This window comes from Aulonocara sp. 'chitande type north' Nkhata Bay, linkage group LG23 (genome assembly GCF_057382095.1).
Source record: "Aulonocara sp. 'chitande type north' Nkhata Bay isolate Kocher_YH1m ecotype deep benthic linkage group LG23, A_spYH_male_GT1.1, whole genome shotgun sequence".
NCBI lineage: Eukaryota > Metazoa > Chordata > Actinopteri > Cichliformes > Cichlidae > Aulonocara > Aulonocara sp. 'chitande type north' Nkhata Bay.
The window spans coordinates 7,367,261-7,379,884 of record NC_141365.1 but is presented as its reverse complement, the minus strand read 5'-3'; the positions used below and the strand labels follow the sequence as shown (position 1 = coordinate 7,379,884).

The window sequence follows — 12,624 nt, the reverse complement described above, 5'->3', positions numbered from 1 at the left end:
GTGTGCAGTACATTTAGTAACAGAATCTCACACCTAATGTTGTGCCTTGCATTGTAATTGGGGAAGAACCGCCATACACCTCAGTTATGCTCCATGCTCTTCTGCTTCCTTCTGCTTTGCGTTCAAATGCTTGTAGCTTTGTTTAAAAGTAAATAAATCTTATCATTGTCACATTTTCAGAGTTGATTAAAGTCAGCCATAGCACTCACATTTGCACAGTATATCAAATTCATGTGACTCACCCCTCAATTTAAGTTTTGCAGAATCCCATTAAAGAGATTAATTCAAGTCATCCCTTAAATTTAGCCCATAAAATTTTATTTAAAAATAAAAAAAATGAATATATTTTTGTTTTTGACATTTTGCAGGACATGTTGTAATGTCCTGCAAAAACCTTGTAATATTTTGTGGTACATGAATGAATCACAAGCAAAAATGCCCTTTAACCATAGATATATACATACATTTTAAAAGATAACATTAGAACTAAATTGCTTCATAATGCAAATCTTGAAGGCATAAAGGACTTTACGCAACTTTTGCTGACACCTTATAGTGACGAATGCGTTTATACGCGGAGGGGAGGTGGAAGAGTGTGTCCAATAGCATGGCCGAGGAGGCGGTGTGTGGTGACACACACAAACAGAGCGAGAGGCGGGCTGTAGCAGCCAGCTGTTGGAAAGCAGCGCTCCTGAATCATCCGCAGCTTCTGCATCAGGTGAATATTTCTGCATCTGCACAAGACCAGAACGCACAACAAGACTCTCGACGCTCATTTAGTCATTTATGTTTCCTATCAGCAACTATTCCTGTTTGACTGGTCCTGATCGAGTGGGTGAAACTAAGAAGTAAACAGAGAAAAAGAAGATCGAGGAACAGGTGAGATCAGATGCTCTATTTTTATTTTTAAGCACGTGTTGAGTTTCTGTTTTATCTTCTTATTTCGGTTTTTAAGGCAAATGAGCGAAGCTTCCTGGGGTTTCCTGTGTAGAGCATTGCATGACACAGCTGTGAGTAAAGTACCTGTTGCTGTGTTATTGAGATGAGGCTATAATAGACAGGAGTGCTTGGCAACTCGGGGACAGACGGGCTATTCTTAAACTGTCTATTTGAAATGACGTCAGCAAGTTATTGGGAATAATTGCCCATAAACGGGTTTAAGCAATGCATTTCTACTTCTTTTTAACTTTTATGATTATTATTATCATTATAATAATAATAATAATAAATAGTTATTATTATTACTTAATTCTTGCTTGGCTTGCTCACTGTGAAAAATGAATCAGAGTCCTTTGAAAGCAAACACATCCCATGAGTCCATTCTAAGTAGACTGCTTCAACTTTTAAGAAGAATCTCGACTAACTTTGCTCTTATTAGAAACAGATATAGATAGATATCTAGACAGACAGGTAGATAGCTCTTTCATCCCTTTACCTGTTGTCCTTAGTCTAATTTAAAGCAAGCATTACTGATTCTGATGTCTTTAATCTTCTGACATTCCTTTGTGCTGGACATGTATCTTTTTCCATTTTTAATGCCCTCAAAGAGGTTTTCCTCTTTTAGTGCGAGGTGTGGCTCATCTTCACAGATAGTTTGAGAGGATGTCAGACTTTCTAACCTTTTGGAAGACTAAAAAAAAAACCTTTTTTCTCTATTTATGGAAAGATCAAATGTTCAGCACATGCCTGCATGCAACATTGCTACTCTGGCTCTATGAAAAAATATCAAGGCAATTCAATTATACCCAGTTAAAATTAGACAAATATTTCCTCGCTATTGCACTGCAAAGGCCCGATGAGCACATGAACCATTTGACCCCAAAGGTGGCAAACAGAGACATATACAGCTAGGTATACTGCAAGATAAAAATAATAAAAAAGACCTCTTTTGGTTACCATGCTAGCTATGCAAAGCTTTGTCGAGAACTATAAAGACTAAGAAGCAAAGTGTTCCCCTGGGGCCTTTATTTTATGAGTATGCTTCTGTTTTGATTTGAATAAGTGAGGCTGTCACTAAGACTTCAAATTTTTCAAGATTTGGCCTTCACCTTTTTTAACTTTAGTTCAGAAGGATGTATGTATATGCTCTAATACATACAGAGAGGGAATGGGTGAAGACAGACATCGGCCCACATAACACTGGCCTTTGATATGACATTCACAAGCTGATAAAATGACTAAAGCAGTGAAAACAACAACCCTGTTAGATTTGATTCACACACTGCTTGCAACAGTTAAAGCACATTATACCCATATAGTACAGTAGACATTTTAGGTGTTGCTTCTCTTGTTATCACCATAGTTGTGTAACTAATGCATTCACAGAGCAAAACATGAAAAAAATAGTTTAGCAAAAGCAAAACCCTTTTCTCAAACCATCTTTAATTATCAGTATTTTAACACTACCATTATATATCTTGTCATATTTAACATTCAGTACTGCGTAGAGAGCAGGGCAATCTGCTTTTTCACCATAGAAGAAACCATTAACCTCCCTGGCTAATATGCTTACAAGTGTTTATCATGTTTTTGAAACATTTGAAGCCACCATGCTCTGAATGACTCATGGAAAGGAAACCATTGAAGCAGAACCCCCAATACTCTACAAATGCCCTACTTTTTCCCCCTTCTCATTCATGCATACAGTTCACTGCAGCAAGAAAACATGTCGCGCGATACATATTGTTAATGAGCAACATCAGCAGTGCTAATAAGACCAATTAAAATTACCTTGATGCGCAGGGTTTTCTGTACATGTGCACTGTTGTCCCAGGTAGTTCCCTGGTGATTAGTCAGACGATCCCGGGGTAAAGCAAAGCTCCTGCTGTCCTTGTATGTGTCTGTGCTCAGTGTTTTCCACTGTCTCACCTTTGGGAAGGTATCTGTCAAAGGCACTGTCCTTCCCTAGAAGCCTGAGGCTCTGGGGAAGGTGTGCATGTGCTGAACTATTGGACAATGACAGGTTAGATGGTGATTCTGTTTTTCATTCATGTCCATTTGATGGCAAATGAGACAAAAAGGAAGATTTGCTTGTTCCGTTTCATGTCCACCTTTTCCCCGAGATGTTCAGTAGTTGACCATGGAGATGAAATGTCACAGGCAGTAGGTGCATGCTGTTTTTTGTTTCTGTGAATGTGCAGACCTCAAATGGCAGTTGTCAAATGGGAAAGTATCCAGATTTAGCTGTGAGGCACAGCCAGGCTTTTCCTGCCCACCTCGGCCTTTAGGCCTTTGACAAACCTACCAAACCACATAGATTTTCTATAGCTAACTCCACGCCGGTTTGCTGGAGGGGCAGCTATATATACCCAGCTAGCCATAGGTTTTAACAGAGCTGTCAGCAGCTCTAATAGTTGACATTTGGTTGTATTTGAGAGGAGCGGAACCTTCGGTAAAACCCTGTGATAAACATCTTTCAGCCTTTTTTAGAACATATGTCCCACTTCCCTCTCTTCTCTACATTAACATGCCTTGATATGAGGTGAAATTGTCTCACTTCTGGTCCAAAAAAAACCCAGAACAGATTGGCCTGGTGTGAATTCTTTGTGGTAGTTGAGTTGTTAGTTAGACAGACCAGTGCTGGTTTTGTGGTTCTATTTTTCTGTTGTGCACTTTGTTTTACCGTACAGACATTGGCAAGGATGAGTTTGTCTGCAGCTGTTACTTTTGAGGTTTGTCTTGGCTCTGCAACATATTCAACGAAGCAAATAATGGAAGACTTTATAAGGTAATCGTAAGGGCAACGAGGTGGACTCTTCCAGACATGCCCCAAATTTCTGTGTGCCAAGCTTATGTTGAAGGACAGCGGGTACTTTAGGGGTCGTGGGAACATGGGCTTCATATCCGCTCAGGCACCATCAGGAGGGGCAAGCAACTAAATATAGAGAAGTCACGACGTCTAGAATTAGGGGGGAAAACCAGTGAAAACTCCTCTGGGCTTTAGAGAAATACTGTATGGCCCAGTCAGAAGAGGCAGACCACCACTTAACACAGTTGTTTTACTGATAGTGAGCATCAAACGGAGACAGCTCATACAGGGAGCAAATTTATGGATACATTTGATTTAATGTTGTATTTTCAGCAAAGCCATCTCTTAAAGCGTCAATGTAATTAAACATTCAGTTCCACGTTTTTCTGCTTTGTTTTTGTTTCTATACAGCAGGGATGGGGGGCATTGTTTTCTAGCCCAACAAAAACAGAAAAACCACGGGTGTGAGTTTCAAAAATGGACATTCTCAAGCCAGCCACGTCTTTGCTATTTGCCCCTGAAAATCCTGTTTTGTTTTGTTTTTTTCTGACCTGGCCGTGCATGAGAGAAGAGTGGGTGGCTTTTAGCATTAGCCATCTTTCAAGAACACACCGTTTTCCTTCTACTGTTTGGTTTCAGCTATTGCCTGCTGAACCTTTAAAAAGAGCTATGGACTGTATTTTTAACCCTGTCTCTTGGGGCCGCTTGGTGCAGTCAAGCACTGTGCTGTTGGCCCGGGGGTAACCCAGACTGTCAGGGTGTCATTCTGTGTGGACTGCTAGCCCCACAAGAGCCACGCTAACTTTAGACCGCATCGCTTCATGGTGGTAAAAATAAACACCCTTCGCCCCACTGAGGGGAAAGGACTTGAGTCACTTAAAGCAAAGGGATGACATTTTCCCATCAGAATTGTATTAAAGACTGAACATTTATTCTATTCTTATTATAATATGTGATCATATCACCTCAAATTTGTTACAGTAATTAATAATTAGTTCAACTGCTTACAAATGCAAGCTTAAGTATCGAGGTAAATCTTTTTGTGATCTTCGAGAGTAAAGGTTCATTTAATGTTTTAGGTCATTTCATTGATGCTGATTTTCACACATTACTGCAAATGTTTAAGTATGCTGTTTTATTCTAGTATAACACTGATTTTCACTTTGTTTGACAGGTGTCAGACTAAGAAGAGAAGAGAAAATGGGAAGAAAGAAAATACAAATTTCTCGTATTCTTGACCAGAGAAATAGACAGGTGAGCACACATCGTTTCATGTTACGCACACACAGACACATATGTTGTTTTAAAAAAAATATTTCTCAGTAAATATTATCCAGTCCTACTAAAATTATAGTTAACTGCAGGAAGAATAAAAACTTCATCCAGATTATTTGAACAATCAGATACATTTTCTTGTTTTTTAAGTGTCAAATATTATTACAGTGTGAACGTGTGGGCCTTTTCTCTAGTGTAAAAATTGTATATCAATCCAAGACATTTAAAGACATCGCGCTGATATCTCAGGAAATGTATCAGGCAAATTTTTAACGTTTTCCTCTTCCAGATATGTTTTAGACTCCGTAATTAAGTGTCACTTAAGCTGCAAGCACTGAGTTGCAAAAATAGCGGTACATGTTTCATGCAAATGTGCATGTTATGTAGCCGACGCTGTGGTTGTTTGTTGTCCAACATTGCACTGCAAATATTTAAAACATAGGTTCACTGATTGAAATGCAAATGCAAAGGCATGCAAGGATGACTATTAATGAAATATCAAATTACGATATTTATACTAGTGTGAAACATTATTAAAATCGTGCAGTTTACAACATCACTAGCATTCATTATTTTCTACCCAACGGTGGTAATAGCAAATATTTTGAACGTAAGTGATACAATAACCTAAAGCTGTGAATTTATCAAAAGCCTTAACACCAGTTAAAGTGAGATTATTTTATTTGACAAAAAGACAATCTTTCACACTGAACAAAAAAAAGGATGTGAGCGTGCCGACAGTCGACACTAGATTAAGGAAATATTATTAAAATTTAAGAACTAACAAGAAAACACACCATTAAACAGAAGAGGAACTGCTTATCAGTTTGATGCTAAATGAATCATGACAACACCGATTACATATACAACATAGTACTTACATCAACTTATGGCACAGGAGTTACACCGCTCTGCAATACCACAGACAGATATTATCATTTGTACAATACTGTGGCATGAACAAAATTGCTTGCATCATATTTATAGCCTATTCGTGCATTAATATTTGTTCAAATACTACAATTCCATGAAACACCCTAAATATTATTTAAAGTTTTAGCTGTGTTAGGAAAAACACATGATATGCATAGTGAGTTTGTGTACACATCCAGAGCTCTTATTTAACTGTTTTCAGAATGCTGATAAACACAATTTATTTCTCATATCTGATCTTTTTGACTGAAAGTGTTGTGGTGATAAGGTTTGTGTATCTGAATGAAGTGTTTGGTGATTGAACGTGTTCTGCACTGTAAAGTCTCTCTGGGATATTTAATTTAATTTAATTTAATTTAATTTAATTTAATTTAATTTAATTTAATTTAATTTAATTTAATTTTATTTTATTTTATTTTATTTTATTTTATTTTATTTTATTTTTAATTATCCAACTTCCTTAATTCGTCATGCTCACAACTTTGCAGAGTTAACTGGAGGGAGTTAAAAGTGCAAACCTGTTTTTCTTCTGTCACAGGTGACCTTCACCAAACGTAAATTTGGCCTGATGAAGAAAGCTTACGAGCTGAGCGTGCTCTGTGACTGCGAGATCGCTCTCATCATCTTCAACAGCACGAACCGTCTGTTCCAGTACGCCAGCACAGACATGGATAAAGTTCTGCTAAAATACACCGAGTACAGCGAGCCACACGAGAGTCGCACCAACACGGACATACTGGAGGTACTATTTTAGGAGCTTTTAAAAAAGAAGTATGTGAAAGCTTCTCATACGCAGCTGATCTGAAACATAAACCAATTTTTAACAGAACATGCAATTATTCGATATAAAGCCTCTGGAAGGATATTGTAAAAAAATAATTGGAAAAACAGGTGTTGTATTTTGAGTGAAAACCCTTTCCCGTGACATTGTTGTGGTTCGAAACCATTGTGCTATTGTTGCCAGTAATTTTCCATGTGCACTTTCTCTTCTGCATCAGACCCTGCGTAGGAAAGGACTCGGACTTGATGGCTCAGAGCTTGACAGTGAGGAGAGCATGCAGGTGGCGTCAGACAAGTATCCTCTAAGTGAGGGCATGGATCTCTCTGTGGCTCGCCAGCGCTTCTATGTTAGTGACCACATACTTACTCCTTACTCCGTACTTACACTCAACACTCACAGACCAAACACAGACAAACTGACTTCTAATTAGAATTCTGTGTTACGAAAGCATGTTTAATTAACTGATCTTTAATCCATACTGTTGTCAAAATTACACGTTATGTGTTTTACTCTTCAGGGTCCCTCTCTGCTCTCGCCAGAGGCACAGTTCCTCGTGTCTGCAGGTTGCGAGAATGGTTTTCCCAATTCATCCGGATCCGGCATGACCTCCCACAGACCCCCGAGCTTTAAATCTCTAAACTCCAGATCCAGCTCGGCCAGTCCTGCTGCACCCCATGCACACACTGCATTCATGTCTCCACACTCGGGTTAGTCTCATTAAGTCCTATACCAGAATCATCATAACTACTAAGGGTAGTATCTATTTGTGTATGTCTTGTGTTTGAAAAAAACACGTCAGTTTCTATTGCATCTATGTATCGCTTTTGACAAGTTCCACAAACTTTGGGCCTTTGTCAGGTTCATTCAGGCTCATTTGTGAGTTATTTGTGTTTTTTTAACGCTTTCATGATGAAACCAAAGTCTAAATGATTTTTTAAAATTTCATCTACCACTACAAATAATCTACCAGTATTATTCTACCTTTAAACAGAGTCATAGCTTTTCACATGAAAATCCACGAGCCACTCTTCTAACTTCTTGTTAAATGCTTTCTGTAAAATTCGTGTGTACTGTCAACCATCTGTGCAGCTGGCTGTGAACTCACAGGAAGTGTGTGTGTTTGTGTGTGTATGTGTGCTTGTGCGTAGTCGGTCTGTTATGTGAAACTGGCCCTCCAACAGTGTAACTGCAGCTACAACCAGCTCTGTGGTTTCTATTCAGAATGCATCACACCTGCCTATCATGTCAGCCATCATACAGTCGCTAACTATTTGGATGCACTGGGATGTCATTAAATACTGATCACTGACATTTTTAGTGATTCTAAATGCACTGCTCTGTTTTATCTAAGATTTGACAGTGATTGTTGGTTTACATTGCGTTCGCAATGGACTCTGTCACATGAGTTACAGTATATTCAGTACAGTTGCACATATTATAAGTATTCAGACCTGCCTGGTGTCTCACGAAGGCTTGATACTCATTCAAAGGTTAAAGGAAAAGAAGAAGTTCTTTTTTTCAAAATCACACTTGTATACCGCAACAGAGGGAGGTGATGATTGTATCACAAAGAATAAATGACAGTAGTGGAACGGGCTTAGATCGCTTTTCACTTCCTGCTCCTTTTTTTTACTCTTTAGGTATCGGCTACTCTGTGTTTTCCCATGGCAACCTCAATCGAGCTCTGGACATGAAAAGCCCTCCTCCTCTGAACGTGGGCACTGAAAACCTGCGGGCAGATGGTGCTAATCAGGCCATGGGGGCCACACGTGCTAACCACAACTCCGCTGTAAGTAGCTGTGCTATCCAGTGTGATCAAAACAAATAGGTGTCAGTGCCTCTAATAGATGTCGTACTGCTTCTAAAAACTAAGGTTCTTAATTAAATACCAAAACACATAAATAGTTCTGCAAACTTGGACAAGAAACTTCACAGGTTTTTTGACTCATTCACACCTCTCACAATTATAATGTTCACAAGTTTCATAGTGTTCATACACTGACTTCACTATATCAGTACAAACTCAAGATTTCCAGTATGACTGTTTCCCTTTCTCTGATCATCAGAGGGGTCTTTTATACCAGGGCCTGCACAGCAGCAGCTCCATGGTGGCTATGGGGAAGGCAGGGCTGCTGAGTCACAGTTTGGGAGGATATGGTCTCCCCTCCCCTGGAGCCTCTGGTATGTCATCTGTGTTCTGTTACTATAGAAAGAAAGAAAAAAGAAATATATGAAAAATATATGGCAACTAACAAAGTAGTCATACAGCAATAACTTGACATGTTAACAGGTTATATCAGAGTGTTAATGCCACTCTCATGTCTGTATGGCAAAACTAAACCTACCACACATATACTCTCTTAGCATAGCTTAGGATAACAACTGCAACGCAAGGATACTGACTGACTGTGGTGCAGTTCACTCCAGAACCTCATTATTAGTGCACAAACCTTGTGTAAAAAGGTTTGGAGTTTGTGCAGGACCAGGAGCTTGGAGAGTTTCAGGTGGTTTTCTGGTGAATTTATCATGAGAAAACATTGCCTTTCTTGCTAAACCCAGGCAGGAATTAGTTCCACAGAAGGTAAAAATAAATAAATAAATAAATAAATAAATAAATAAATAAATAAATAAATAAAGAAGAAGAAGAAAAAGAAAAAGAAAGGGAAATTTTGTTAGGGTTTTTTTTACACTGTTCCAAATTAAGCAGAACATCTTCTGACTCTAACTTCATCTCTAGTGTACAGACATGAGTGATGGGAGGTTACAGTCTTCTTATCTTGTGCTCATCGATAAAAACTACAAAGGGTATTTCCCAAAACGTCAAACCAGCCTTGCTGTGAAGTTTATCTTGTCTTAAAATGAAACCATTTTATTAAACTGTATCTTTTCTCCTGTTTCCCCCCCTGTCCTCTCCAAATCGATGTATATCTATTCTTCCTTTGCAGAGTACAGCCAGCCTGGTTTTTATCACTCAGTCAGTTTACAACGAGGAACAGTAAACCCCTGGCAAGCGGCGCAGCCACCTCAGGAGCCTCATGGGCCTCATATAAATCCTGTGTGAGCATATCATATATTATTCTAGACATAATACAGGAAATCCACTGTATATATAATTTTGAACCATTAGTGATAGTTGACTCTTAAATGCCATGTTCACAAGCAGTTTTGACTGTCTTTAAATTATCTTCAAGCTACTTCTAGTGCCCCTTAGCTGTAACTCCAGGACTGATGACGTGTTTCAATCCAAATTCATTTCCTCCACCCTCTTGTTGTTTTCAGAGGGTCCAGCGGGGGATGCTCTTTCCCCTCTCAGTCCTGCACTCCAACCTCTCCGCATCTGCCGTCCCTCAACCTCAACATCAAATCGGAGCGTAGCTCTCCTGAGCACATGGCCTCACCTGCCTCCCCTCCTCTGCACCACCTCAGGCAGCATTCTCCAATGAGCAACCCCGATTCAGCTCGTCATACCCCTCCAGATAGCCAGCCAGCCAATGGCACAAAAGAGTTTGCCAAAACCGGCTACCCACAAGACCAAGAGGAAGGAGGGCAGTCGCTCCGGCAGTTAGAGATGAGCGACGGCTGGCAGAGATAGCCAGCTGCTCCGCTCTACAACCCACTCTCAGTCAACATCTGTCTTCAGACAAAACCATAAAGGGTCGACATATGCCTCTCTTTGTCTCCTCAAACAGAGCTGGTCTCTCCTGGGCAGTGGAGAATTCTTCTCTGCATCACTTGCTTGATCCCATGAGGAGATAGATGCATACAGACTTTTGCTTTTTGTTTGGTTAGAGTTAGTTTTCTGTGTGGAGCTAACGTGAATCAAAAGTACAAGTTGGAAATGTGATTGTTTTCTTGTGACTTTGTTGAAGTTGGGCACAGCAGCAGTGTGGGACCAACTGAATTTCTCTGAAGTGCACATATGAAAAAAAAAAAAAACGTCCATACATATTCAGCTTTCAAAGCCAAAATAAAATAAAATATAAAAAAAAAAAAATAGGAGGTACTAAAAAAGTAGCTTGACTGGGGTTTTATGTGATAAGGTTACACAACAGGGCATTTAATTGGATACGTTCTTAAAATAAAAGGTTTTTTTTTAGTTATCACAGTTTTTCCTTTTTCTCCTTTCAGATGTGAAAATACCTTCGTAATGGAATTTTAATGAGAGAAATCTAGGTATGAAAGCCACTGTCTATTTTTTCCTTAACAACACATAAAATTCAGCTAACAGGAGGTTTCTTCTGTCTGAATTATTTGTTTTGTCCAGACAGTGTTTTATTGCTGTTGCTTTACAAAGCACATTCTCATGTTAAAGCAAAGGCATCCTTTGTAGAGAAACAAAGAAAAAGGAAGTTTCGCTCTGAAAACATCCCAACTTAAATGAGACTGCCGTAGCCTCAGATTGTCTTCCTGTGTCTTGGCCCCACATCTCTTACAAATGATTCACAACAAAAGAAGATATTTGCAGAACTGGAGGGACATTTTGCAGCAGTATCATCTAAAAAAAAAAAAGAGTTGAAAAAATGTGAACCCACCCTTTTAAGATTCTGGGCATCAATCTGTGTCAGAGATTAGGTCAATGAGCTCTTTGGGATGTAAAAATGGTTTTCTTTTTCAAGTGTTGTTTTGTTTGTTTGTTTTTTAATCTTTAGTATTGTTGTAATATGATCATTTTATGTTGTCAGAAACACTCACAGCAGTCTGCTAAGACCAAAGTGTTTAATTATTGTCCCTCTGCATTGCACACAAATACTGCAACAGCCCAAAAAGGATCTATTTGTCTTTATTTGGTCGATTTTTTCTAAACAGCAGCAATCATGTGCTCTTCCTGAAGGGCTTTGTGTAGTAAGTGTTTAGAGTAGATATTCCTGCGTTTATGATGTGTTAAAACACGAGACAAGCTGTAGTAGATGAGTCCAAATATCCATTCATTTGTTCATTTATTATCCGGGCTTCATTTATGTATACATTTACTTTTTAATCTTGTGCACTGGATACCTCTATGTCTTTTAGTTTTGAGTTTTCAGTTTCTGATCTTCAAATGACAAAAAAATAAAAAAAAAAATTTTAAAAAGGAGATAATTTTCATTCACTGTCCACAAGGGGTCGTCTTATTTCACACTTTTAATCTGACTGAGACTGGTTAAAGTGCAGAGCAGTGAAGACCAGCCTTAAAAGGTAATTCTTTATCTAATAAATCGGTTAATCGGCTCATTAAATTAAACTCCTGCTAAAATCCAGCTTGTGGAGGTTTTCAAATACAAGTTCCACTGTCGATTTATCTCTCTTTTCATGATATGTGGATTTTTGTGGATTAATATTAGCATGAAACATGAAAAGCCAAGTTGTCAGTATTCTGATGTTTCTGGTTGATTTTTTTAAACACGTATATACATACATATTTGCTGGATGCTTCACTAACAAAACAGAGGCATTTTTTGACATTTTTTGTGAATCATTTTAAAATAAAGACTGTTTACTTTGTGTGTTTGCCCCAGTCTGAGTTTTTTGTGTTTTTTTTTTTAATTTTAGGACATTCAGTTTATCATTTTTCTCAGATGAAAAAAATGTCATAATTAATTAATTAATAATTAATAAATTAATGGCATAAAAGGGAATCATTTCCCTCTGTTTTTATGTACATTAATTCTGAAAGCAGGTAAAGTGCCCTTCACTGTGTAGCTTTCATGTGTCCATTTATTTCATTTTATTCACCTGCATTCTATCTTTTGAATACACACACACTCCCTCATTATCATGTCAGGGCCCTGTCAGGCAGCTCACCATGCACCCACCAAACGAGAGGAACAAAAATAGACCACGCAAAAGCCTGGAAACCTTTATTTCTTCCAAACAAGACAAAAAAGGGGGCACAAATAGGGTCATTTCC

General features: G+C 38.5%; 1 protein-coding gene across 1 annotated transcript; it reads left to right on the top strand.

Annotated features, from left to right (window-relative positions):
- Positions 1-508: 508 nt before the first annotated feature.
- Positions 509-12,388, top strand: mef2b (myocyte enhancer factor 2b). The gene is made up of 10 exons (XM_086283935.1): positions 509-718; positions 801-879; positions 4,923-5,002; positions 6,495-6,698; positions 6,955-7,083; positions 7,255-7,444; positions 8,378-8,526; positions 8,804-8,918; positions 9,683-9,794; positions 10,017-12,388. The coding sequence occupies exons 3-10, from the start codon at positions 4,949-4,951 to the stop codon at positions 10,327-10,329; spliced, it is 1,266 nt and encodes a 421-aa protein (XP_086140061.1). The 5' UTR covers positions 509-718; positions 801-879; positions 4,923-4,948; the 3' UTR covers positions 10,330-12,388.
- The last annotated feature ends 236 nt before the right edge of the window (positions 12,389-12,624 follow it).

Excerpts from the sequence above, each read along its gene's own strand:
- mef2b (XM_086283935.1), top strand. The coding sequence starts at position 4,949 with ATGGGAAGAAAGAAAATACAAATTTCTCGTATTCTTGACCAGAGAAAT. Across the intron at positions 6,699-6,954 it reads CCAACACGGACATACTGGAG|ACCCTGCGTAGGAAAGGACT; the intron begins GTACTATTTTAG and ends CTTCTGCATCAG. Across the intron at positions 7,445-8,377 it reads ATTCATGTCTCCACACTCGG|GTATCGGCTACTCTGTGTTT; the intron begins GTTAGTCTCATT and ends TTTACTCTTTAG.